At 40.4% G+C, this 27824-nt stretch overlaps 1 protein-coding gene across 2 annotated transcripts; it reads right to left on the bottom strand.

The window, feature by feature from the left end:
- Positions 1-50: 50 nt before the first annotated feature.
- Positions 51-23859, bottom strand: grm2b (glutamate receptor, metabotropic 2b). 2 transcript variants are annotated; one of them, XM_088308432.1, is made up of 6 exons: positions 23660-23859; positions 19140-19755; positions 8420-9257; positions 5848-6911; positions 2608-2800; positions 51-1665 (listed from the first exon to the last, which is right to left on the bottom strand). In XM_088308432.1, exons 2-6 carry the CDS (start codon positions 19650-19652, stop codon positions 1592-1594), a joined length of 2682 nt encoding a protein of 893 aa, XP_088164558.1. In that variant the 5' UTR covers positions 19653-19755; positions 23660-23859; the 3' UTR covers positions 51-1591. The 2 variants fall into 2 exon arrangements, with proteins under 2 accessions (XP_088164558.1, XP_088164559.1); XM_088308433.1 differs by lacking the exon at positions 23660-23859 and adding an exon at positions 20226-20364.
- Positions 23860-27824: the final 3965 nt, after the last annotated feature.

Below are 27824 nucleotides of genomic sequence, written 5' to 3'. Positions count from 1 at the left end.
TACTGGGTTACAAATGGGTGGCTCACAAGACTCACCTCCAAAAGACAACAGACAAACTGATTCCTTTTATTTGTTGTACACTGAAAACATTTCAATTGAAAAAAAAAATATAAAGCTGAACTATTTGTCATCATTTTCATTGATAAAGTACTCGATTAATTAATGTAAGTAAAAAGTGGAAGCATCCTGTTTATATGTTGCGTTCTAATTCCAATTCTTTAGCTGCACTATAAATGTCTTGACCATTTTAAACTAAAATGGAGACTTACTGCAAAGTAAGAAATTGATCTTACCATACTGGTAAATTGAGGTTCTCTAATTTCAAAGTGGAACTTGAATGATTAATAACCAGTGTATTTTAAAACTCGAAATGGGTGCCCATATGGATTTATTAATCCCTTGCCTTTCTGTAGGCTGACTTACAAATTTCCACACAAAATAAAAAGCTTTGAAAGAGGCCATTGAACTGAAATGGCACTAAATTGGCCCTCCCTGTTAAAAAAAAAAAAAAAAAAAACTTCATGAATGCACATCACAATGTAAAAGTGCTGAAAGTTTCAATACATTCACAAAATGACTTCATCCTGCACAAATGAAAGCAACATGCTAATGTGAATTGGAATGAAAGTCAGGTTTGCTCTGACACAAACGTGAGATGATCTTCGGCTCGTATGAGTACAATTGCACATGACATAAAAAACAGCATTCATATTCATACTTGGAGGAGAATGTCAAGTTCTTTTTTTGAAAATGTTAAAATACAACTCTATTCTCTATTCTGATATTACAATAAAAAAAAAAACGTTTTATTTACATTAGTTACATGAAAGCACACGTTCTAGAAAGTCTACATCAGCACATTCATACATCAGTAGTCTAATTTCCCAAATGCTCACGAAGGTTGGTCACATTTTTACAGACGGACTAATTTAAATAAACATTATTAGACTTCAAACATTGGATATATTCACATCACTGGATGGACAATAAGATATAAGAACAACTGTATTACGCCACTGCCACACACAACATGACGAGTTAGGACAAGGCACGGTGCAAGGCGTCACGATCCACTTCTCGCCAGGAATTTGTAAGATTTTGTACAAAAAAAAAATGCATTCATTCTAATTCGTAGAAAAATTGCAATCTTCTTTTGTTTCAGTATAGTTTATTTATAATGATTTGTTTCATAACGGCGAATTTGATTCATGACATTTCATTTTGAATTTAAATGAGCGAATAAAGCTTTAAAATGCTAAACTATTTCAAGGTTTTTCTTTTTTTTTTTTTTTACACTATGATTGTTGAGAATGTTAAATACTTCCTGTACAGTCAATAAAGATTTCACAATAATGACAGTTAGACCTCGGAACAGATTATTCCGGTGCCTAATTTTCGTACAATTTCCTACTAAATTCTCACAAAAACGAATTGTCACATCGAAGTGTAAACCAAAGAAGTCACAGTATCTGAAATCTATACAAGTGATCCGTACTGCTTGCTGGGGGAACTTCGGCTCAGCCCGCACATTAATTGTCTCTCTGGTGCCACGGCGACCTGGCTTCTTTTTCGCACCGATGATGGGATGTGCTCACAAAGAAGAAGTGGTCGAGTCCACCACCTCGCGACCGTTACACACCGCTGGCACGTAGTTGGACGCTGACCCTGAGAGATGTTCAGAACAAATGTTTCAATGATTGTCAAGGAATCATATTAGGTATCGCTTTGGAGGGTGGATCATGAATTTAGTATTTGGTAACTTGTAATTACTTGTAATTTTCTTCAAAAGAATATTTTTTTTTGCTGGAGCACTCGTTGAAATATGGCATTGTGATGAATATTGCGATTGCGCAATACAAGTTAAGCAGTAAAATCCACCCATTTTTAACTATGTTATTGGGCGGCCATTGTGTCACTACTGTTGCCGGAAAATGACATCACAGGTGCTCAGGTACGGACCAATCATGGCTCAGCTTCAAGAAAACATCTGCGCTCTGATTGGTCGTTACTTGAGTCCTGAGCAAATGTGATGTCATTTTGAGTCGACAGAAGTGACAAAATGGCCGCCGCCTGCGATAGCTAAAAACAGGTGGATTTTGCTGCTTAGCTCATATTTCACAAATGCAATATTAATCACAATGCCATGTTTAGAGTAGTGAAGGCGCATAGAACAAATATTGCCAGAATTTTGCCGAGATTTGAAGAATATTGATGTAACTTTTAGCAAGCGTGGAAACGTCTTTTGTAACTAGGTGCATTATTAAAAATATGAATATTTGCATTTACAATTGAATGCAGCTACATTAATCATGTACGTTTTATTTAACATGTCCTGATCAAAACAATAAATACATCTTCCTCCATGCTTGTTGGCGCTGACTTCACTGCCTCCCCCATTTTGTTTTGATACGCTACTCTCGCGTAGTGATGAAGATCTCATGTAAATTTATGGGGGGAAAGTCGTTATTAAAAGTATGAATATTTTTTTTTATCATTATCAGGCTATGAAAAGAAAAATTGCTGCATACATTTTTTTTTAACCCCGGCCCTAGTTTGCAATTTATGCCGGTCGTTTCATCAAGATGATGGTTGTGTGAACGTGTGCACCTTTGGAGTAACTGGAGCTGGGCGCCGATGCGGAAGCTGACACGGTGGCACTGAAGCGGTTGGCTGTGACCCGCAGCGAGGCCACGTTCTTCTGAGGCTGGAAGAGGATGATGTGGATCTTGGGAGCGAACAGGCAGCCCAGGACCACAGAGCCGCTCAGACTGACAGAGATGCACATGGTAGTGGTTTGGACCTGCCAGGACATGTGGGATGGCACAAGGTGAACACATTCAACATGTCCTTCTAAAGATCACTTAAATGCATCTTCCCTCTTCCTACCACTCTCCATCATCATCGCAACCGGGAATTCATCACCCCACTCGTTGATTAAATCACCAATTACATACAGGCTGCAAATGCAAATCTTGAAATATTTAGTGCGCTTTTCCCGGCCTTTACTTCAAAGTGCCCATTAATGCTAAATAATTCTAAAAAAAAAAAAACACTAAAGGTCCTTGTGGTTAATATCACGTAAGTGAGTCTGTTATTCAATTAATGTCATCAAAGAAATTTAATACAATTAGTCCAATCAAAAATAACATACAATATGTTAATACAAATACACACATCTGCATTAAATATAAAAGAATAATAAGAATAGGCTACTGGTTGTCAGTCCGCGTCTGTGACTGTTATGCTCACCTTTAATTTTAAATGAAAGTGGACAAAAGCATTACGACAATATACATGTCTTTGAAAAACCACAGTATTTAGGAAATATTAACAAGGTTAATTCATCAATTTTTTTTTTTAATTCGGCGGGCCGGATTAAGACATTTAACGTGCCGCATGTGGCCCCCGAACCGTAGTTTGCTCTAGAGTATTTCAATTGGTACAAAGATGAATCCTCAACAGTATAGAAATTGTAATCACTGCATATAAAAAGTAGTATTAATAAAAGTAATATTTTGCGTTTCTCCGAAAGGCAAATTTATGGTACACTGAGATGTCAGAGAAAGGGGACTGAATCACTATGTCATACTCCGCAGCCATCGGGGGTGTTTGACACCTTACTCGAGGGCACTTCATTTGGCAGGGCTCAGGAAGTTCACAGACCACACTCAAGAAACGTACTACACTAATTTTCCTTACATGTACATTTTTTTTCCAAGTTTGAATGAAAGTGCATGTACTGTATGTGAAGACAAACGCGGGTAAGAATGCGAATCATATGTCGTTGTAATGGACAGTCAGGGGCATGTTAGTCACGTTTCAGCCTCTAATAAGAGCTGACTGTTGGGGTCATGTGCCTGAGCACCATCTCTTTCAACGCCTACTGGATAGCCCCACAGTACAAGAACTTCTATTTGCAGACAGCATGAAGTGACGAGAGACCCCTCACCACCTCCAAAACAAAGAGAAGACACACACGTTCGAACCTTTTCCTGGAGAAATACTGTAAATTGGGCGAAAAAAATAACATTTCAGCAAAGGCTGCTGGTTGGCTGAAAAAGTTCCTGAAAAATTAAAATGAAAAATTCACAACCCTGTCAAATTGGAACGATTTAAAAAATTGCCAAGTATCAGCAAATTAAATGATGCTTAGTTCTAAATCGTTAAAAAGCAAGCAGTTGTCTCGCCCCGCTGAAAAATGGAGGCAACTTTGTCCAGCAATTTTCTTTTGCCAACACATTAAAACATGATTAAGCCACGAAAATAATTCCTCATTTGTCTGAAATTTATCTCACTGGGTTGTCATGGGCTTCCATGCCACCAAGCGCTAGCTATCAGCTAGCTCACGAGCTAACAGACTTCCGAGGCTCCATTCAACCGGCACAGGGCTCGTTCTCGGTGTCACCTTCTTCATTGAGAATTTAAATAATGACAAGGTTGTCTTCTTTAATGTGTGACATCAAAGAAAGTGTTTTTAGGTGTTCTGTGGGCATAGCTAGCCAGCTAATTGAACGCTGTTGTGGTAGAAATAGTGACAACGAACATACACGTAACTCGTACGGTATAACCACTGATCTGAATGAAGGCGCTCAAGTTTTTACATTTACATTTAGGAACAAATGTCTGAATTCTCTTTACAGACTCCTTGGCGTAGTCTACTCTTTTCTTATCCTGCTTAATGTAGTGATAATCCACGCTGGTTTTCTAGAGTTCTGTAACCATTGATTTTAAATTCAAATTTGTAATATTCAACCACAAAGGACCTAGTTTCGTATTTGTTATTTTGTTTTTGTCATTCTGTGCCTGTCATTTATCTAAATTAGATTAGCAATTGGAAACAGCCATCTGCACGAGGAAGTACATCTGTTCAACACTGTTATGCAAATGTTGTCTATTCGTTCCTGATTGTTTGTGACACACAGGTGAGAGCCCACCTTTGGCCATATGTGGAACACCTGAAGGGAGCAAAACTTTGATCACATGCAACAATAATGCAAAACTCTTTATTGTATTTTCCCTGACAACTTGGTCTGCCAAGAATTGTCACTGTTGAATGAATCGGTCGTTAATAAGATCTATTTGCGTACGTGTGTGTGTTTGTGAGAGAGTGCATTTTTTTGGTGTTTAGGAGGATTTTGTAATATAGGAGCAAGTTTCATGTGTGAGAGGTTTTGAGAATGTGAGGGAGCATTTACATGTCATTGAGAGCTTTTTTTAGGCGTTTAGTTTTTTTTGTAGGTGAGAGAGATTTTTGTTTTTGAGCGAGATGTTTAAGAGAGAGTGAATATGCGTCAGAGGAAGACCATAACCGCGCCATTCCACTAAATTTGTGCCATTTGCTTGTTATAATGTACTGATATATTTATATACCTATATTTGAGTACGGAACAGGAAAAAAGCGACAGGAATGAGTTTTTTAGCATAGAATTTTGAAATATATGAAATAAAGCCAGATGGCATTTTTGTTTGTTTCTTTAAGGAATGAAAGTACATAGTTGAAATAAGCAATAACATAAAAAAGAAATAAAAAAATAATAATAAAAATAATAAAACATTTCTAAAGGATTTAAATGATTAGATTTAATGGTAAAGGTGGATTTTATGAAGCGTGGAACGTCAACAAAGGGAATTTTTCCGATGTTGAAGGGAGTTACATTCTATTTGTTAAATATGCAATAAATCCAACATGCAGGACACTGTGCTCAATAAAATATGTATCATGCATTTATGCATTTTATTTCCTAAGTACGCAAATGGCGCCAATTCGGTGGAATGGCCCAACTTTTAAAATGCATTCGACATCCCTGCCGGAGGTGCTCCGCAGGATCCGAACAGAATGATAGTTACCCTGTAGTCACTGGCGGTGACGTAGAAGATGGGCTGGAAGGCGAGCCAGATGATGCAGGTGGTGTACATGGTAAAACCAATGAACTTGGCCTCGTTGAAGTTTTCCGGGCACTTCCTCGTCTTGAAGGCGTAGACGGTGCAGAGGACGATGAGGACGCAGTTGTAGGTGAGCGACATGAGCATGCTGGAGTCCCTGCTGTTGCACTTGAGGGTGACCACGTCTCTCCGCTCCGGGCTCACCTCCTTCCTCACGCCGGGCACCTCCACCAGCAGCCAAATGACGGCCACCAGAAGCTGGCAGGAGATAAGCGCTCCGCATATGGCCACCTGGGAGGCCGGACTGATGAAGCGTGGCCGCTGGGCGCCGTCTTTCACGCCGCTGAAGATGCGAGCGATCCGGTTGGTCTTGGTGAGGAGGGCCGAGTAGCACACGGCGAACGAGGTGCCCAGGCCCAGTCGGCGGAGCGTGCACACGGCGGTGGAGGGTTTGCCGATGTAGATGAAGGTCATGCTGTAGCACATGAGGACTCCCAGCAGGAGGATGTAGGAGAGCTCACGTCCGCTCGCCTTCACCACGGGCGTCTCGTTGTGCTTGAAGAACAGACCCACCACGGACAGGGTGCACATTATTCCCAAGCAGGAAATGGTAACGGGTCCGATGGCCCACGCGTCCTCCCAGCGGATGTACTCTTCGGGCAGATCGTAGCAGCCCGTCAGGTTGTCCAGGGGCCACTGGCCAAAACCGCAGTCGGCACACGTAAACTCATCCTGCAGGTACTGGTAGGGTTGGCAGGGGATGCAGATCCAGCAGCACACATCCCCGGGCTGCATGCTCTTCACCTCGTTCTTCCTGCAGGGGTCGCTGCACTGCGACGTGGGCGGCAACAGCCCGCGCCAGCTTACCAGGGTGGTGTTCAAGGTCAGGTTCTGGTCCCAGTAGCCGACCTTCTTGTAGACGAACTTGCCGTCTTCTTTGTGGTAGTGGAAGATGTTGTAGCGGCTGATGCTGTCGCCAACCGAGTCGAAGCGGACCATGTTCTCTGTGTCGACGGGTCGAAACGGAGCTGGAAGGAACCCGAAGAAGAATTAAGGGATCAACCATTTGCTTTAGAAGTTTTGACTTTTGAATTATAGTGGAATGCGCCTTAACATTTTTTTTCCTGGAATGACAGCCCTTAAAAGTTTTATCTCTTACATAGCTCTGAGCTTTTGCTTTAGTTTTGATCTTCAGCCTCGGTGGTCTTTGGATAGATGTGCAAAAATGTCATAGATCAGCTCATTTCGTTGGCTCCCACAGATCAGTCCACTTCCACTGCGGTCACCTTGGCACATATATCTGCTATTTTGTGCTGTGATATGATCAAGACTGGATTCGGATATCGGATATTTAATTTCTCACAATTGTTTTTGTTATTACGCTGCCACAATGCATATGGGATGAAAAAACTTGGATCACTTTTATCGCTATTTTGTAGCTACCAGGCCAAACATTGAATTTACATTCCCACATCGCATAAATTACGTTAGACCAGTGGTTCTCAAACGGGGTTCCGGGGACCCCCGAGGTCCCGTGAGCCATAACTTGGGGCTCCACATGCCGTATCGTTTTCTAAAATCCGTGTACTTTCATATGTTGAAACAAATCAATTATTCTTACCTACTTTAGATTTGGAGCCAAATAAAAACTCTGACTGGGACGTGTCACATAAATTTCACATTCTTGCATGCTGCACGCATTTCTAGCTCTCTCACACTCGTAGAGTTGTATAGGTGAAACAAAATTATCTTTGCAATATGTTCACACCTTATATGCGCAACTCAGCTCAAAATGTTCCAACACCTCAGTAAATTCCGTCTGCAATGTACAAATGTCTTTATCAATGTTCAGCTATTGTTGTCTCTTCCACTACTTACCGGTACATAAAAAAAATAAAAAGATTCTGGAGCAATAAAAAAGAAAGTCTCTAAATATAGCAAACATGTGACTTTTGGCAATACTGACTAGTACGCAGCCATTTTGTTAGCTCAACTGGCGACGATAAACAATGAATTTAATTAGTATGGTGCCACTACCGGCCTTATTTTAAGGTATCGGGCTCTTGTGGAAGATGTCGATACCAGCCAACAATAGTTAAGGCAAAAAAAAATAATAATAATAAACTGACATCAACTAAGTCCTGCAGCAGTTTAACATATCGGCGACATCATCTGCGTCTTCACCTTTTTTTCCCTTTGAGTAAAATAACATATTAAAAATTAAAAGTACTACAGGTGTGGTTCGGTATTGTTGTTATCAGTGAGAATGAGAGGAAAAAAGTGGCATCAAACATCCCTAAAGAGATTTTGGTGACGTTCCTTTCTATTGATGCATATTTAGGGTGAGACCACCCAAAAATAAAATATTCTCATGTCACTAAGTGGTGTACTTGGTTGTTGGAGTTAATCTGCATAAGGTGAAAAAAAATTCTGTCTTGTTTGTGGCGCCTTGACCTCTTCCCTTGTGAATGGATAATAACTGCCTGCCAGTCGATCGGGTCGGTATTAACATTTGATGTGAAATTCTTTTGCTCACCTTCAAACTTGGTTTTCAGGATGAACTCCTTGTAAAATCTTTTCCCATTGCCTGGTTTCATTGCATCACAGACCTTGGATGTGTTGGAACACACGGCTTGCCTCATGTTGTGCAGGGCGTAGGCCATGGCGTAGACCGCGTTGACCACAAACATGATCTTGGACTCCTGCTCAAAAGTGCCGTCTCGAAGGCTGCGGTCGCTGCATCCGTGTTCCTGGAGGCTGCAGGCGAAGCGGTGCTCCCAGAATTCTTTGAACCACGGGTTCCTGGTGTTGGTGTATGGGTTCAGTTTCGTGAAGTAGTCTTCAAACTCTCTGATGGGGTAGGAGGCCAGCTCGATGGTGAAAGCGCCATCCGCTGCCGTCTCGCTGCTCCTCACCACGCTCTCCTGCGCCCCCCAGCCGTCGCTGGCCACCCAAATGAAGGTGACTTTCATGCGGGCGGCTGCCACCAGCAGCTCCCTGGCATCCTCGCTGCGGGTGAACATGATGACCACCTTGGCGTTGGACTTCTGCTGCAGGGAGCGGATCACGTTCTCGAAGCCCTGACGGTTCATGGAGCGGCTCACCTTGGCCGAGGTGGCGATGCAGATTTGGTGAGAGCGGGCCTCCTGCTGGAAGGCATCGATGCCCGTCTCGCCGTAGTCGCCCTCTGAGGCTACGGTTGACACGTATGTCCAGTTGAAATAACGCAGAATCTCCGCCATGGCTTTGGCTTGGTAGAAGTCTGCGGGCACGGTGCGGGCGAAGTAGTCATAACGGGATTTATCACTGAGCTTGGCACTGGTGGAGGCGTAGCTGATCTGAGGGATCTGGAAGAGTCGCAGGAGGTTGGCCACCTTCATAGAAAAACAAAAGGAGGTTTATTGCTAGAAAACACTGTTCTAAGTAATCCGCTATTTGACCAAATCTGTGGTATTAGCTTTTTTCAGGGCCAATACCGATACTGATTATTAGTTGTCATGGATAACCGATATTTTAAGCCGATATTCATTCCTAGAAAAAAGGGGTAAAATGGTGTCAAAATTTTGAAAAATAAAAACTCCAAAAGTTGAATTTTATAAATGCCTTTAAGTACATATTTATTCAACTACGAGTGATTAACAACAAGTTAACGCTCTTTTTTAGATCTTAGAAAATAGACAACTTTATTGTAGTAGACTGACATTTATTAAAATTTCGGCAAAGTCTGTCGCTATACCTTCGTCTACTCACGGGACGTCCCCCCGTAGTGCGTGTCACTTGAGATAAAAAGCAAACGGGCAGCTTACTGCTGATTGGCTGCACAAGTAATCAATCTGTGGGTGGGCCAATCTGCCTCTGCAGGCAGGGCCACGAGCACAGCAGAGAGAGAGAGAGAGAAGTGCGCTGCAGCCAGCCAAAATAAACCATCTTATAATTTGTCGCCCTTGAAAGTTAAAAAAAAAAAAGGCAGATTTTCCTTGCCCTCCTGGGGGTTAAGATCGGGGATGTCGATTGTGGCTATGTAAAGCCCTTTGAGACTGTCTGTGATTAAGGGCTATGCAAATAAAATTGACTTGACTTGACTAGATGCCGATAATCGGCAAAATGACAAGTATCGGCCTTGATAATCGGCTCGGCCGATAGTCGCTCTATCACTTCTATCATATGCTGTGATGTAGCACATCGAAGCTTCTCTTAAATATAGTTTTTTACCACAAGGCTTTTACGACCTGTCTATGGCTTGTCTCACATGTTTTAAACATTTATCTTTAGCTTGTGGGTATTGTCCACGTGGGGACATTTATTGCCAAGGAGCGGCCAAAAGACTGACATGAGCATTTGTTAATTTGGATTTTGCCCCCTCCGGTAACTGTTTTGGTCTATGCTTTCACATTAATTTCGAGCAAGAGGCTCTTTGCATGGAGCTCAAGACTGTTTCTCGGTGTAGATGCCTCCGAATGCAGAGGCTGCACTACACGTTGGGGACTTACTGCTTGTTTTTGTTGTTGTTTTTTTTTTTTTTTTTTTGACAGATAACAGCTTCTTAACACAATACTAAGTGAGACATTGAACTGCAAAGTTATACAATGCAAAAACAACACTAAGAACATTCTCCGTTAGCATAACAACTCGGCATTTCCATCAGTTATGTGCATTACAGGGGCACTCAAACCCACTCATGAGACCCTCCACATCCACGTTCGGCTAAAATGTTGGTGATTAAAGTTCATTTCTGACTAAAAAGTGTGATTTTGAGAAATATCTGATTTACGGAGCAAGATGAAGTCTTTTAAATCCTGTGCTTTCACTTAAATGGATAAAAACATTTATCAATACTGAATATAGTTTACACACATCCCATCTATACTTCTGCCCATCCATGTACCACGCGAGTGGCACACAACTATATCAGCATTTTTCTGTCCTTTCATTGGTTGCTCAGAGCAAAACTCCCTGAAAACAAAGACAGAAACCTTCATTTGCACTTAATACATATTCATCAGATTCCTTTCCAAATGAATGAATGTATTTTACATTTTAATTTATGTAGGCTCTTGTTTGATCTACTGTATCTTATGTAGGCTATTAGTAGTAGTCGTCGTCATCGAAGTAGAATTGGTCCTTTAAGACACGTTATTTATTTGAGATGGTGGAGCTGAATACAACATTATCACGGTGACAAAGCACACTGGTTAAAAACAAAACAAAAAAAAAAAAACTGCATTTTTTTTCAGGATCCGCACGAGACACCTTGGCGATTATTGAACAAACGCACGCTTATTATGCATCCCCTTGCTTTATTGTAAGCCTGAGGGCTTCCCAAACAATAATGTACTCATGGGTGTAATATTGAAAAATCCCCCCTCTTAAGATTAAGCCTGATTAACGTGTTTTTATAACATAACTCATTCCTGCCCTTACAAGGAAAGAAAGCCATTAATCCTGTATAATATTATACACTCACTAGCCACAACATTAGGTGCAACTGCACAATCTAATTGCCCAAAACACACGCTAATGTCAGAAATTCTGCCTTTGCAAAAACAGCATTGGACAGTTTTGATTGTCAGTAGGTCAATAGATACGCAAGTCGGACGGTATGTCTGTCCGCAGGTGGGTAGAGATGCATAGGTAGGGTAGGCAATCATGTAGTAGCAGGAAAGTAAGTAGACAGGGTACGTAGCATAAAAGTAGGGGATTTGCTTACCCACTAATTTTACTCTAAGCAGATCTCAAATCACTGTCAAACTATTATTTTAAGGTAAAGATGACCATATTGCTGTTTTAAATAAAATACAGAACGTAAAAATACAAACGCAACCCATGTAACTGAGCAGTAACTTGCAACAAGCTATATTTGAGGAAGGATCTAGTTTAATTTTCCTGGATAATATTTTCCCACCATTAAGACACACCACGCTGCCTGAGAAATTTAAATGGTAAACTGTAATCAGCCGCACATACCCACGCAATTGACCTCTTTCTGCCGCAACAGCCCAAAGACAAGAGACGGCACAGGCGGCGCTCTACCAGTTCCTGAGGGTATGAAGTGAGTCAATGTGATGGATTCAGACAGGCACGCCACACACCCGCCAGTGCTTATATTGTGTGCGTACTGGGCCTGGGAATATATATAAAATATGCCACAGATGTCTGTAAATTCATGTTGCTTTTGTGTGTATGATCTTTACCATACAGCAGGCTGAAAAACGGTCCTAGCCAACAGCAGAAGTAGCAGAAGTCCTCACACTGTGCTTACGTAAAAGTAAGAAAGTGCTGATTCTAAAACAGACTAAATTAGAAAGTAAAAATTCACATTAAAGGTCAGTTATATACAATACTGTACCTGTTTTGTTGAAAAAAAATCCCTGCACACAAATAAAAATGGTCTCACCTCACCTTACCTTTAACGTTCTTTAACTGATAACAACAGTTGGCTCAACTTAAATAGTGTAAAATAATATAAATACATAAATATTATTAATCTGGGAAGTTATGTATGTAGGTTTTTATGTAGTTAGCTAGCTAGTTAGGTACGTAGTTAGGTAAGTAGGTAGCTCGCTAGCTTGGTAAGAAAGTACAGCAGAGGAAGACGATAGATAGTTAGCTAGCGAGCTAGCTAGCCAGACAGACAGACAGACAGACTAGATAGATAGATAGATAGATAGATAGAATAATATTGTTTTGTGTGAGACCGTCCACATTAACACTAAATGACATTTAAGCTACTGCCTGTAAGCCTCGTAAAGCTGACATTTTTGCGGTTGGTATTTTTATTGTACAAGCAAAGGTAGGTTTGGTAGATTAGATAAGTATGAGGGCTACACTAGGTAGGCAGTTAAGTGGTGTGTGCATGAGATTTATGCGGAGTGTGAGACTGGCCAAGATTCTTATTTAAAGTCTCACACATTCACTTTGGCAGTACAACCAGAATGACACCAATTAGATGCTCTTTACAGTTCAGTGGTCTCATCTCCGAAAAATTGGCCGCCTGCTCCGTGTCATAACTTCCGCTTCAGTGAGCGCGGTAAAAGATGCGTTCCGGAGGATTAGACTGCTACATCCATGAGTATTATGAGCTAATTAGATTATCAGTTATGGTCGCAATGCTCAGACTCAATGGCGTCATTGTGTGATTCAAGACTTTCTTATAAACAATTAGTTGACCATACTGAGTCTCTGTTAACATGGCGGCGATAGTATTGAATATGCACTCGAAGCAGTTAATGTTCTGCATTGTTTTGAATTACTTGTAGTCACAAGCCTGGAAGAATCGTCTCAGACCCTAACTTACATTCACAAATGCGGAAGTTAAGTCCGATTTGTGTACAGCAATGTACTGCAGGTATGGCAGAATTACAGGATTCTAATGCAAAGAGTCAGGATAAAGCAAAAACATATGGAATATAGAATGCTTCCTAACTCATGTTGATGTCACAATTTCACTCTGTTATTTTTTTCATCTCAACATGGAAAGTCCATCTGCATGTCTCCGAGGTGCGTGTCAAGTGGAAGCCTCCAGCGGATGACATTCAGGCAGACACTTGAAGACCTGCAGCCTACTCCAGTTCAAGCTTTCACTGAACGGCCCAGAAAAACGGCTCAGTCTTTGTATAATATATAAGTATACCATATAGGACCTGTATGGTGTACTATCATCCACTGGAATGATAATCCTCCAACGTGACCAGTAGGATTGTGTGATAATGTTTGCAAAAGGATAGAAAATTCCCATCACATTTGACACTTTCTTCCATGGGAAGAATTTTAGGAATATTTGGCCAAATTGTGTGTAATTACTGATAAATGGAACGCGCACGAAAACTTAAAATATGTAACGTGTATAAAGTGTATTTTATTTATTCATTTATTTATTTATTTATTTCATATATATTCATATACATTTAATATAAAAAGCATTATTCCTCAAAGCATGCCAGTGAATTGAACAGTTATCCCTCAAATAATGTGTTAAATGAAAAAAAAATGTTAAAATGAAAATTACCCAAAAATTCCGCCAAATTCCATTTTTGAACATTCAAAACATTACACATCCGCAATTTTTTTGTTTCATTTTTCAAATTAAATGAGAAAACTGAATGACCATCTTGTGCCATCCATCCATTGTCCAAAAATAATTTCAAAAGAAATCATGCTGTGAAAACGCATTTCTACCATTAATATATAAAAACTGATTAGTTTTCAGTCTACAAAAACTTTTTGTCATATACTATATGTTAAAACTGTTTTGTATGGCCTTACTGCAGAATATTATTCAAATTATGTCACTCCGAATCACTAACTTCACATAAAACCTCTTGCATTACCAAATTTTGTAATCAAATGAATGTGATTGTTGACAAAACACACAATAAAAACATGCTCGGACAAGATGAAGTGACACCTTTTGTCAGTAAATGAGCAAAAATACTGATTGTTTAGGTGCCGACTTGACATCACCAAGTCTTACTTCACTTGTGAGTGTCACTGTGACGTGTTAATTGGGAGCAGAGTTTGTGTACTTTCTGTTGCACACAACGTGTGAGAGGTTCTTGCATAAACACGACAGTGTGAGGCAAGTGAGAGGACAGGATGGTGGAGGCTGAGGGATTAACAAGCAATTAAAACACCTTTGTCAACACACGATTCTTATTTTCACGCGGTGCCTTTGGCAACGAAAGATCCAGTTTACAGTTTGGGTGCAAAAGCAAGTTCAGAAATGTGAAATTGAACAACGGATGGAAAACGAGGAGAACATTACGGCCTTCTTGCCAGCAGTTCTGAAGGTTTTTAATCAAGTGCATATTACCGTTTCATGAGTGGCTGTTACAAGCTCAATGAAAAAAAATTATTTGGCTGTCTTTAATGTTCATTTTCATGTAAAAAAAAAATAAAATGAAAATTATTTGCAAAATCCGCTTTACCCCACATAGTAAGACAACTGACCTGATAGTTTTGCAACACTCTCTGCACTGACACAAAATATGAAAATGACATCAATTTGTTACACATTTTGTTTAAGTATGATGTAGTGACTCTAAGAAGTGGAAAAGGGGGTAAAGAAAAAATTGTGACATCAAGACTCGATCGTTGCTATCAGACATTTTTAACATGCACGTTTATTTATTTATTTATGTGTTTATTTATTGATTAATTCTTTCATTTATTTATTTATTCATTATTCCATTTATCTATTCATTTATTTATTTATTTATTCATTATTCCATTTATTCATTCATTCATTTATTTTTTTTATTTACTTTTTTTTTTTTTTATTTATTTTTTTTTTTTTACGTTATCTACAAATAACCTGCCCTAAAAATGAAATGTATCCTTGAGGTGAAATATTTTGCCTCTCCAGTTATAAGGTAAAGTATGTCAGTGTTTGGAAAGGTTAACGTTTTGGTGTTGTATATTTTTTGATAGATTTTAGAACCTAAGCGGCATTGGACTTTCACAGGAAGTTCCTTCCGTTGATGTAAAAATTGGATATTGGCATGAAATGTGAATTGGACGCTAAGACAAGCAGTGTAAATGCACGTCAATATTCAAGGCTAATTCAATTCTCCACCAGATGGTCCTGACTGCTTCTTTTGTATTAAGTTAAGACTTGACAAGGAAGACAAAAAAAAAGATGATGAAAGTGTTTAATTATGAGACAATTCTTGTCAGGCTCACGAGAGGGTGGCTCATCTTTCGTTAGCTTTCTTTCTCACACACAGGTGGACGCTTCGCTGCTCGCCAAAGGAGAAATCTCACAGATGGCGGGAAAAGACACTTCTCCTAAGTTTACGACGATCATTCTCGGCAGGCTCTCGTTCCCTTATGAGACGGCGCAATCCTGCAATTTGGGGAAATTGTTTATACTATAATTCTCCCCAAAAAATGCTGAAAAAAAATGATAAAATAAAAAGAATTCTCACTTTTAATGCCAAAATGCCTTTACTGTTATGTGCCTCAAATGACATTTCAAGATTTGCAACATGTATCTTTTCTGATGTATGTTTTAAGCGCGAGGAATTGCATGACGTAGCGTGTCTTTACCGTCATTACGGTGACTGCCATGGTTTGTGACTGGAATGACAAGTTCTGATCATGTATTCACTTGTATCTCTAGCATTTGAAGGGCAACCCATATAAATTGTACATCTTACAAGGTTGCAAAAAAGCTGTTTTTGTCTTGATTACGCAAGAAGTGTATTTCAGTGGGCCACCACCACTTGCTCTATCAATGAGTTCCATCAACAAAGATGTGGCAAAATGTAACGTGAACCCAAGTTGAACAAATTTTGTTCAGATTACATTTGCAATGAAATGCTCTGAAATAATATTTTTCTTCCATGATTATTCATGGGGGTCAACTTTACCTTTAATCGTGGGATTGTGATGGTACAGGATAAAAAGTTAAAAGGGACAAGGAGAGTTCATAAGGAAAAGGTTGCGACAAACCTTTTTTTAAAAATTTTTTTTAAATTTCGCTGACCTCCAAAACAGGAACGATACGAGAATCGCAGTCATTCTGAATTGGAGCAACACAGAATGGGAGTCGTTTTCACCGGAACGGGACGGCACCGGATTTATATTTTTTACCTATGTGTACTGTGCGGATTTTTTTTTTCTGTGGGAGTGGGAGGGGATGGGAGTGAAATTCTTCTCCCTTGTCACCATTTATTGACGTGCCTGACAAGCATCTGAATGACAAAATGCACAAGAAGTGAAAGGATCAATCAAATTCCAGGTTCAGTAAGAATTACTATTTAAAATGTTTACAAGGAACATCACCTGCAGATGTTTTAATGCATTTCCACTTCAGCCTGAATTTTCACCCTCCGATTTTTTATGAGTAGTGTTCAACTCCTGGCTACTTTTTTGTCTCCATTCAGAGCTAGAATGAAAACAGACACTTGAGCGGAGTGACAGTGGCGCTGTAAGCTTGATTTTGGGCCTGGGTGGTCTCTCGCACGTTGGCGGGGGAAGTGGCACAAACTCGCTGTGCTTTTATCAGAGGCGTCGGCATCACAGAAAGAAGGTCGGTATTGTGCCCGTGACTTCCAATGAGGACGTCCCGTTGTTAAAATGGTCTTTTGGAGACACGCTCATGAATATGCTCATCATTTAGCCTCAATACTGTGATACTGGACTCATGCCCAGAAGTGATTCAAGACTGAATGTTTTAAATCACGCTGCGGCGTCACAGTCTTATTGAAAGAATCGCTGCTTCCACCTCATATGTTACTTTCTGTGTGGAGGAGCTGGCAATTACAGTGCAAAAAAATATGTTTTTCTACTCCCACAGGGAGAGGCAAAGGAACTACAAATAGATTTGGTTATGAGGAACCATCCAACTCGTTTTTTCTCAAATGCAAAGCACTAAAAAGTAAGCAGAGAGCAGAAACTGAAAAAAAATTCAAATGGGGCCAGATTTCAAAAGCAACCAAAAAGTGATTGAAAATTGACAATATGATGATTATTATTTTTCAAATCAATTATCAATTCTACAATATATAATTCAAGCATGGCATGGATGAAAATATGACATGTCTGTATTTCTTCCGGTTGTAAAAATGAATTTATCATTGTGATAATGTCAAAACTTAGTGCTGATTTCTGCACGGGGCGATCCAACACAATAAAACCATCTTAACATTTTGCCCTAAAGGCATTCTCATGTGAAAAAGAAAAATAGTATTATGAAGACTTGTATTCTAATCCAAGCTGTCAATTGAAAAGTTGTTCTTTTTGCTGATAAAATTGGAATCTGAAAAGTAATAATTGCATTGTAACGAGTACACAACCAACACTTCAAGGAGCTCAATGACGCTGATTAACCGCATCAATAATAAATGAATACCGGGCACACTAGCACAAATACTCTTACATTTGCATGCAAACAGCAATATGTGGCAGGTTATATAATTGGAGAATACCGTATATACATAATTAAGCTGTCTGAAGTTGGTTCATGTCAAGTATGTGCACAAATCCACATACTGTACGTACGCAGCAACAAATACGAGGATTAAAAGGCGGAAACACATCTGCATATTCATGATCTCACTTAGTCACCAACACTTCAGGTGTTATGTCAATTATTAATGCAATGCCACGCAGGGTGTGTTTACTACAACACACAAGAACATGTTGACTGTCTCGCAATAAAGAATGTGGAACTCAAGTTTGAGGCACGAACATTCCTTGCATTTATTTGGATGTTATCGTCATTCAGATTTTTATTCCAAATAAAACAGGGGAATAAAAGCCTGTGGGAATCGATATTGTACCACAAATGACAAAATCAACTTTCCAAGAGTGCATTTCTGCCAAATATGTTTTGGCCCGAAAAAAAAAAACTAACTCTGTTGAAAATGTGTTTTAATAAGTTTAAGTGTGTTTTAACGTAATAATGTTCAGTGTTTAATGTGTGTGGTTGGGGTAAAACGATTTAAAAAATTTGCATGTGGTCTTTGGATATTACGGATTTTCCGGAAACAACCCTTCTTAATAAACAAGGCTTCATTGTAAGGATGTTCGAGACCACTTTGTTTTGAGACCGATAGTATTGTTGAGTCCTCAACGATACCCCTCATATATTATAAAATTTCATTTTACAGATCTTTCTTTTGGACGCAGGTGATGATTCACCGACGTGTCAAACTGCAACAGTTCAGCGCCAACTACTGCCGAGGAGGGTTTACTCAATGTCAGAGTGAAGTATCGGTGGCAGGTTTCAGCAGCCTGCACAAGCACCCGGTACCCTAAAACAGGCGTGGGCAAACTACGGCCCGGGGGCCACATGCGGCCCATTAAATGTTTTAATCCGGCCCGCCGAACTTGAAAAAAATTAAATGAATAAACCTTGTTAATGTTTTCTGTTCTAAATACTGTGTTTTTTGAAAAGACATTTATATGGTTGTAATTGTAATGTTTTGGTTCACTTTCATTTAAAATTAAATGTATTTTTTTTTTCCTCCGATGAGATGAGGTTACCAAAACACTCCATCCATCTAATCCTGGTCCGGCCCGTCTGTCAAATTTTAGAACCCATTGTGGCCCGCCAATCAAAATGTTTGCCGACCCATGTTTTAGAATGAAGCCGTACCGGGTCGTTACCGATATCTTTGATCAGTACTCGTCCATCCCTACTCCAATGTATTATATATGTTTTTGAAAGTGAGTACAATAGATTAAAATATAAAAATAAAAATTCTCAACTGGCACATGCTTCCATTCATGCACGAATGAATTTTCACATTTACCTGGATGGAAACATCACTATAGGAACCACCGATTACCCCGGAAATGGCCAGCGGGACCTCATTCTGGATGGGTCGCGACCCGTCCGGGCAGATGAAGCCTGGGTCGTGCACCTTAGTGAGGGACGCCCTGACAAAATCAAGCGACTGCTCCAAAGCGTAAGTGTCCTTTGAGCAGGTGTCAAGGATGTGCGCCCCCAGCTGGAGTCCAGGAAGGATGCGATCACTCGAGTTAATCTCGTCGAGCGCCAGCAGCATGGCCTCCAGTCTTTGGATCCCTCGTTCCTCGTTGATTTTCCCGCAGTCCTCCGTCCCTTCACCTTTGTGGTGCACCGGGAAGAGGCCGCCGATCACCAATTCGCCGTCTATGAGGATCTCACGCTTGGCCGCCGGGGGGAGTCTGGACATGCTGGGCAGGCTCGCCGGAACCAGCAGCTCCAGTAGGAGGATGTGAAGGGGCCAGTAGGACGGCGCAAGAATGGTCGACGACCTGAGGTGGAGCGCGGCGCTTAGCATGGCGGCAGCAGGATGATGCGCTCAGTGTTTCGAAGTGGAAGGAGTTGTTGGTTTACAGCGAGTGTGTGTCTCCTGATACTGGACACAGCATGTTGGACACTTCCTAGAAATGAAATGAAGAATCAATATGGTCATTAATATAACCCCACAGGGTGAAAACATGGACGAAAACAGAAGAGATACGAATGGTTAAGAGGACATTTTTTGGCACTGATGTTACCTTGGAGCCCAGTTAAGTCAAGCAAGGAGAATAATTCGAAAAGAGGAAGAGAATGCACGGGAAATTATGTGAACTAATCAGACTCCCATTCACAGTGGTAAAAATGCAGTGTGACCAAATTTTTCTTCACTTGTTCTCAAAGTAAAGCTCTTGTTTTATCATTTTTGGGATTAAAAGTGGTTAAACTCTTCTTCCACTTGCGTGACGGTAATGATTGTTAAAATTAATTTAAATATTGAGTTAAGTGGGATTTATTTGCTTGGATATAACCTAATTTTTCTCGTAAAAGTATCATTTTATTTTTAGCCTTTTGGTGGCCAAGGCAAATAATTGTATTATTTCACAGGGCACACCTGAAATTGTTTACTTTTGTCCTCAGGAGATGTGACATATCCAAGCTGCAGATATTCCAGACACCTCCCGAGTGAGGAGGATTTTCCCAGCTTACGAGAAGATGACACAAGGTGGTGCTCCTCAATGAAGGGGGGTTGCCATGGTAACTTGCTGGGTTAAAAAAAAAAAAAACAAGTGAGGGTTGGACTGCAGGGAAGCGGGCAGTGTATGCTAATATGGATCTCCATAAAGGCGAGCGTACTGGTTTTGGATTAGTTGAGTTGTTGTGATGTCTAATGATAATGACGAGCGCTCATTAAATGATTCTAAAGATGCCAAACATGCTTATTTATTCATATTCAATCGTGTCTTTAAACTTTCGAGTGTGTCCACACCACATGCTGCATATTTCCTAATAAACAGGTGATAACCCAAAATGTACTGTTAACGATCATCAACATTGCTTGTAGGCGGCGACGGCCTAAAATGTGCTCCAAGAATATTCAATGACATTCCCAACAGGAAAACAACAGGAAGGTACGAGTCTAATGAATGCTGCATTCCCCCGCTCAGGATAAATATTACATCAGGTTGTGGGTGGCAGCTCGAGCGGCGCATTGATGAATGCACTGTTTTGTATCCAGCGAGGAGGTTCGCCGAGAGTGTGAAGACGTGATCTAAGTCGTGTCTGGGAGTGCAACACGGAGAACAGAAAGCAGGGTGCGGGCCTCGTCAAACACATTTGACCTCATAGAGTCAAGGTCAGAGTGCCCACTTGCACGTCCAATATGAAAAAAAAAGTCTAATTGCGCTTCTGCACAGGAGCAGATGGCAGCTTTCTGGTTGCAAAGGCAAGGTCGCCGTGTGAATTAATGGCGCCATAAGGAACAGACAATTAGGCGAGCCTTTGTAAACTAGGCCAAATGGAGGTTGGAGGTCTCTCAAAGCCCTAAGAAGTGCAAATGCCGTCAGACGCCATAGAGAACATGAAACGCACGCTATCAAAAAAACCCCCAAAAAAACGCATTTCCGATTTGAAAGACAACCAGGGGCTCGATCAGCCTTCAAATGGTCCCATCAGCTTTCAATCAGGTCATTAAAAGGACGCCGATGGAGGCGTAGCGGCGGAGTGCGTTCGTGCTCCGAAAGTTCAAACGTAAGGAGGCAGTCAGAGAGGACTTGTCCATTCCAAATTAGCATAAAAGATGCCTTGATAACACCATTTTTCATTGTCTCGTCCAAATATAGCCAGTGTGTAAGGCGTGAGTCAGTGCAGACTCACTGTCAGCTCCGCTGTGATTGGCACGTACAGTTACACAGTGTGCACGGCAATGTGTAAGTGTGTGTGTGAACATGTTAAGTGGGAGCCAAACATAACAAGAACCACCTGTGCTTGAGTCCTACTGGGAACATTGGTGATGCAGTCATCCATGCATCTTCTATAGAGCTTGTCCTCATTAGGGTCGTGTATGAGCTCAAGCCCTATAAGGACACCCAACCATTCACACTCACAATAACACCTGTGTGTATTTATATTTATATGTATATATATATATATATATATATATATATATATATATATAAATATATATATATATATAATGCAGTTTATTTTGGAGTCAGCCAGTCCATCCTCAAACATCTACAGTTGATGAGGGAGAAAATAACTGCAATTTGGGCCTCGTTTTACTGGCTTCTGTAGATTTTATAATTCATTTTAAGATTATTTTATATGTTTTCAAATCTTTACATAGGCTGGGCCCACCTAAGCCCTTTGACCTCCTCCACCTCGAAGTACGGTACCTGCCCAGTGCCTCAGGTCAGTGGATCAGACACAACTGGAGGTACCTGAGAAACATTTTCCGCTGATTGTCCCTCCCTTTGGAATAAACTTTCATTAAATGTTAGGCAAGCGTCGTCTTAAAACACATTTTTATTCTTTAGATTTTGAATCAGCATGAAACTGGACATTGTTTTTTTGTGTTTTATTGTATTTGTTGTTTTTACCTTATATCCATTATTTGAACTGTTTTTTTTTTAATGTTTATTTTGTACTGCACTTTGCATGCAACTGTGGTTATTTTAAGTCCTCTATAAATAAAGTTGTAATTACTATTTTGGCTTGAGTCTGTAGTATGCTAAATTTCACTGCATCGTAGCGAGAGTTGTTTCTGAGAACTTCTGTGGTTAGAATTAAAGTTAACCAAACTATCAATCAAAGCTGTTGAGTTTCAGACAAGATGTAAGCCTAAACTCTATTTTGCCTCACTTGCATTGTAATTCTTGTAAAGGCAGAATTAGTTTTTTATTAGATTGTGTGATGCACCTAATAGTGTAGCCGGTGGGTGTAAATGAGATTTAATTGGCTGGATTGGATGTGATGTGAATGTTCAGTATCATTTGAATAAAATCATTCAAAGCATGTATCTATTATGATTAGAAGTGTGAGCCTGTACACACTTTGGTGGACTCCTCCACGGTACAAGGATTGACATTTAATTTAGTATTTACGAATTACAGTGGTAACAGCTAAAACGCGGCACTCCTCCTCGTGAGATTTAGAAGGGGGGAGAAAAGGCTTCCATGTATTTGTACCACCGACACTGACAAGATTATCATTTCTTACAGAGAGTGAGTACCTGATATTGTGCACAACACCACCCAAATGGATTTCATGGGCACAAACAAATGACCATGTATTAAAATAAAGCAAAGGGTTTCTCAATTTAAAATTCACAACTTGGTCTCGGCTAATAAAGAAAACCGACTTGTACTTCATCCTCATCTCCTGCACCTTCACTTGACATCTTATGTTTTTAAATTGGTGTGGCAATTCAGTACATAAAAGTGAAGTGCAAGGATGCAACTTGTTTGGATTCAACATTGATTTACACTCTAACCAAGCACGTTTCGTGTGGAAGAGCATGGCTGAAAGTGACAGTGACAGCTCCAGCCTATTGTCATCCATCACTGTCAAGCGCTTACATCCGATGACCACTAGATTAGGTACACTTGCACAGTCCTGACAGATCATAATGCAAGAGCTGCATTAAAAAAAAAAAAAAAAAAAACTCAGTTTGTATTGAGAGTTTTACACCACTGCCATCGACAAACGCACTACAATTACCATATTGGTAAATCTTGTCATTATTATTTTTGTAAAAACGCATTTTTTTTTATTTATTCATTATCAGGTAAGTATATGCAGGTGTAGGTCTACCTAATGAAGTGGCCAGGGGATGAAATGTCTTCGATTTGGATATTTCGGAGCAAAGTAGAAAACATTCAGACGTGTAGTACTGTTTCTAGCATTGCTTAAGTTTTCTTCATAAACGAATTAGTCAATTGTGTCCAATTGTGTCAGTCAGGAGCGTCTTAAAAATGGAGATAGTGTTGAGGCTCATGATGAATAATAATAAAAAGCACATTGAAAGCGAAGTGAATAATGTCTTACCTAAAATGTTATTGGCGCGCAGCTCTCCTTGGTGACCGCGAACGCACCGCGAGCCGCTTCATGTGACCAGCAGCGTACAGATGTTGCCCTCTCCTATCGTGTTTGCCAGGCTGCTGCTTGGATCTGTCCTTGGTTCTGAAGTGTTTGCTCACACTGGCAAAACTCCTTCGTGCTCTCCAACTTGCCAGCCGTCGGACCGCCGGACCAGCCAGGTCCAGCCTCGCGCGAAAAGACGCCCTGACTGCCACTGGGCACTATAGAGAAGAACCGAGCTGGACTTGGGAATGAAGTGGCGGTTTTAAAACAACTTCACGAGCTTTTGTCGTGGGGAAGTGGTCAGAAGGAACTTCAAAACAAGAGGGAGCTGAAGAATGTCGCTAGTGGTGCTGGTGCAACACGGACGCGCCTCTGCTGCTCCACTGAGCGCAACGCGACCACGCTGCGCGCTCCCGCCTGTCAGCAGCTTCCAAACAAAGCCAAACGAGACACAGGCTGAGAGAAGCTCGGTTTGAAACAAAACGAAAGCTTGGCGAGCAGGAGAAATCGCATTAGAAAAAAAAGAAGAGAATTCCAGGCTGAGCTTCCCTTCTCTTATTTTAACACAGCTTGGGTTAACTAAAACTAAATTTGGCCACACAAAAAGAGACCTTTCATTAAGGACTGGCAATCTCATTCACCTTTATCTCATTGAAGCCCAAACACACTCGAGTTGAGTGGGGTATGCACTCCACTGCAAATTTGGAGGTTTCATGTGTGTGAGGGGGTGTGTGCGCGTGTTTCTGCACATACCTTGATGAATAGGACAGCATTTGTACGTCGGCGGATGGGGGGTTTACAATTGAAGTCCCACTGTGGTACGATTCTATTCTTCTTCCCGGCTACAGTGGAAGAGCCCTTGAGCATGGCGTCATGAAACTACGGCCCAAGTTCAAGAGGTGCAGCATTGTTTTGTGAACCCCTTTCAATCGGACATCTCTGCTTGCATGCTCGCATGCATGCGTGCAATTTCGTTCAGTGTGGTGTAACACAAAGATATACAGTGATGTGTCATTTAAATTTCCCTTGGAGATTCAAAATTCAAAAATGAAAACATGTACTGCAATAATTACTTACTAGAAGTGGTTTTAATATATCATGACATGGATCACATACTGTATACACATGCATTCACACTTACATTTACACCTAATTTAGAGTCATCAACTAATTTAAGAAACAGGATTGGATCATTGAGCTATGTAAAATATTTACTGTACGAATTGTAAATAACTAAAGTCGAACGAGGACACTGCAATAGAGTGACACACTTACAGTACGGCAAGTGAGGAGAGACATTTAAATGTTCTAATTTCAGTTAGTATAGGGCAGGGATTGACAGCTCCAACATCCATCCCACGACCTCTGCAGGGTGAGGCTGTGGCCGTCATTTTATAATCTTAAATTATGTCATTGTAACGTTGCCCACTTGGCATCCATTACAGCTTGGTCATCCTGAAAAGGGGATTTCCCCATCTGCGGCCCCTTCTCAAGGTTTCTAAATTTTCCCCATTATTTTTTTTCTCTCTTGCCCTCCTGGGGGTCAAGATGAGGGGATGGTTTTTTTTTCATTGAATGTGAAGCCATTTGAGAATTTTCTGTTATTAAGAGCTATATAAAAAAATTGGACTTGACTAGACAGCAGCTATAGAATCATCAAAAATATGTTATGACCCTATTGTCTGTCGGGTCATAAGAACAAATGCTCCCTCAACCCCCCCCACACTCCCAAGCATTTCTTGTGCCTACCGTAAAACTGAGATCTGGTGACAAGTCTTCTATTCTTTCTATTTCTATTACTTGTATTCATAGAATCAAGATGTAATTGCAGTTTACACTTTCAACTTTAATTTAAGCACTTGACAAAAATATGATAATTTACCAATCATAAATTAATCGCTTTCACGCAGAGTAGCTGGCTCAAAAGTAAGAGGTTAAGTGGCGGCCTATTCTTTTGTTACTTCAAGACAAATGAAGTTAATATCAGGTATTGAGTTGGGATTTGGCTGATGTTCAATTGAAGCCACCAATATGAAGTCCAGGGAGATCTCAAAGCGAGTGAAATAAAACAAGATAAGTCCGCAAGCGAGAGAAGAAAAACCAAAGATGTGACCAAGAAATAAAATAATTGTGAGCGCAACGTTGAGTATCCTGAAACACCACTAAAACCCGAGTCTTCGTGAATAAAATCAAAACCACATCGGATCTTCTGTGTCATTTTAGATTGCATGACAAAGCTTGCCGTGATTTTTCCATGACTTCTGTTCAAAACCAGTTGTCAATCAAAAAAATGATCATGACCAAATGCAGGGCCGCGTAGGCAATTATGTAATATGATAAGATAATTATTAAAGTTCCCACAAAGGACATATTAGGTAAGGCACAAGAAATATAAGTTTTGCACTCTAGTCACACGCCACAGGTGCACGTCTGCATCAAGCTTATCCCAACAAGAAGAAACTATTGATGTTGCACTTTCCGAAAATTAAAAGATTTAGGAAGCTGATGTTTTATTTTGTGCAATTAAATCTATCCTGCTGTACATAAGAGAAAGGCTGTTTGGTTTGCATTTTCTTCCCTGACTGAATCGCCAACTGGAAACCAAGTTACATACCTAACCATGATTTCTGTCATACTGTTACGTCCCTAAAAATACATACCGAAATACCATAAGTAGAATATAATCACGCCGTGATGAGAGTTTGACACTGTCCCGGTTCCAAGTTTTAAAAACAATGGGACACAGGATGGGCACTACCAGTACATGCAATTGCCACGCGATCAAATATAACAAATCCCAACTTCAATACATTAGCAGGCTTTTGTAAAATTAATGAAATGATCAATTTATTTTCGGTAACGCAATAATATATTTGTACCAATTTTCCACTAACACTTCCAATTCTTTGATACATAAAAAGAAGGAAAGATAAGAAGCGACAAAAAAAATCTCAGCAAAGCGGGAGACAAAAACATAAATCCAGGAAGCAAGAGGGAACAAAAGCATGAACTCCCCTAACATGAAACAATAACGCTTTCAAAGATGTCTGGTTCAGAACATGACAGAAGACAAAACAATTTTATAAAGGGCGGTGGTAGAGGCAGACTATTTATACATAAGGAAATGCGACACACAGGTGGACACAATCAGGGAATGGACAATCATATATATATATATATATGTAAAGTCCATTTAGCACTCGAATCGCCAACTTTGGTCCTTGAGGGCACCTATCATGCATGTGTTTGATGTTTCCTCCCTCTCACACATCTGATTCAAAGGAATAGCTTATCAGGTGGTAACCCTTGATTTAGCTTATATTCAAGACTCCGGATTGCAGCTGAGTGAGCATTTTCCCCATTCTCCGGGGAATATGACATCAGCAGCATTCTTGTTGCATAATTGGTCAGCCGCGGCGAGGTGTTCGACTGCACAAACACAATTAAACAAACAATTCCTCTCAGGAAGCGACATCAAGTTGCTTCTACAGAATATGTGACTGCGGCTTCCTTCCTCAAACAGGTCAGCCACCTTTAACATACTTCAAACACACGCACGCGCGCGCACATTTCAGGACAATAGCTGTGCAGGGGGGGGGGGGGGGGGCAAATAAGGACTTTCGCTGTGCTGCGGCAATTAAAATGACAAGCAGGTCCTGCCTGTTACGTAATTCTCTCAACTAACACAAAGGGACCAATTTTCTCCTGAAATACAATTGTAGTTTATGTTACAATGATGGATGGCAAGTGGGCGGAATCCAGACTTTAGATAGGAACATGCCAATTAATGTCAGGGGGGGGGGGTCAGCTGAAACAAAGTGCTGCTATCCTGTAGTGAGGATGTGGCGGCGTTGGGTCTTTATGTAATTATTTAAAAAAAAACAACAGATAACAGCTAAACAATGTATTCCAATGAGAAATTAATCGGAAATTGTAAAAATGTTTGAAAACAAATGTGATTTTTCCAGCAACAAATGAACACTCACTCACACCCCACTAGCTATATATATATATATATATATATTGTTTTGAGAATGTACTCATACTTTTTCTTTTTTTCATTCGGTTGTCTTAAATGAATCGCATTGCTAATTACTTTTTTTCCCATTATTAATACAGAAGTATCCTC

This window comes from Idiotropiscis lumnitzeri, chromosome 11 (assembly GCF_059441095.1).
Source record: "Idiotropiscis lumnitzeri isolate Australia: NSW breed Sydney's pygmy pipehorse chromosome 11, RoL_Ilum_1.0, whole genome shotgun sequence".
In the NCBI taxonomy this organism is placed as follows: domain Eukaryota; kingdom Metazoa; phylum Chordata; class Actinopteri; order Syngnathiformes; family Syngnathidae; genus Idiotropiscis; species Idiotropiscis lumnitzeri.
This window is presented reverse-complemented; position numbering and strand designations above follow the sequence as displayed.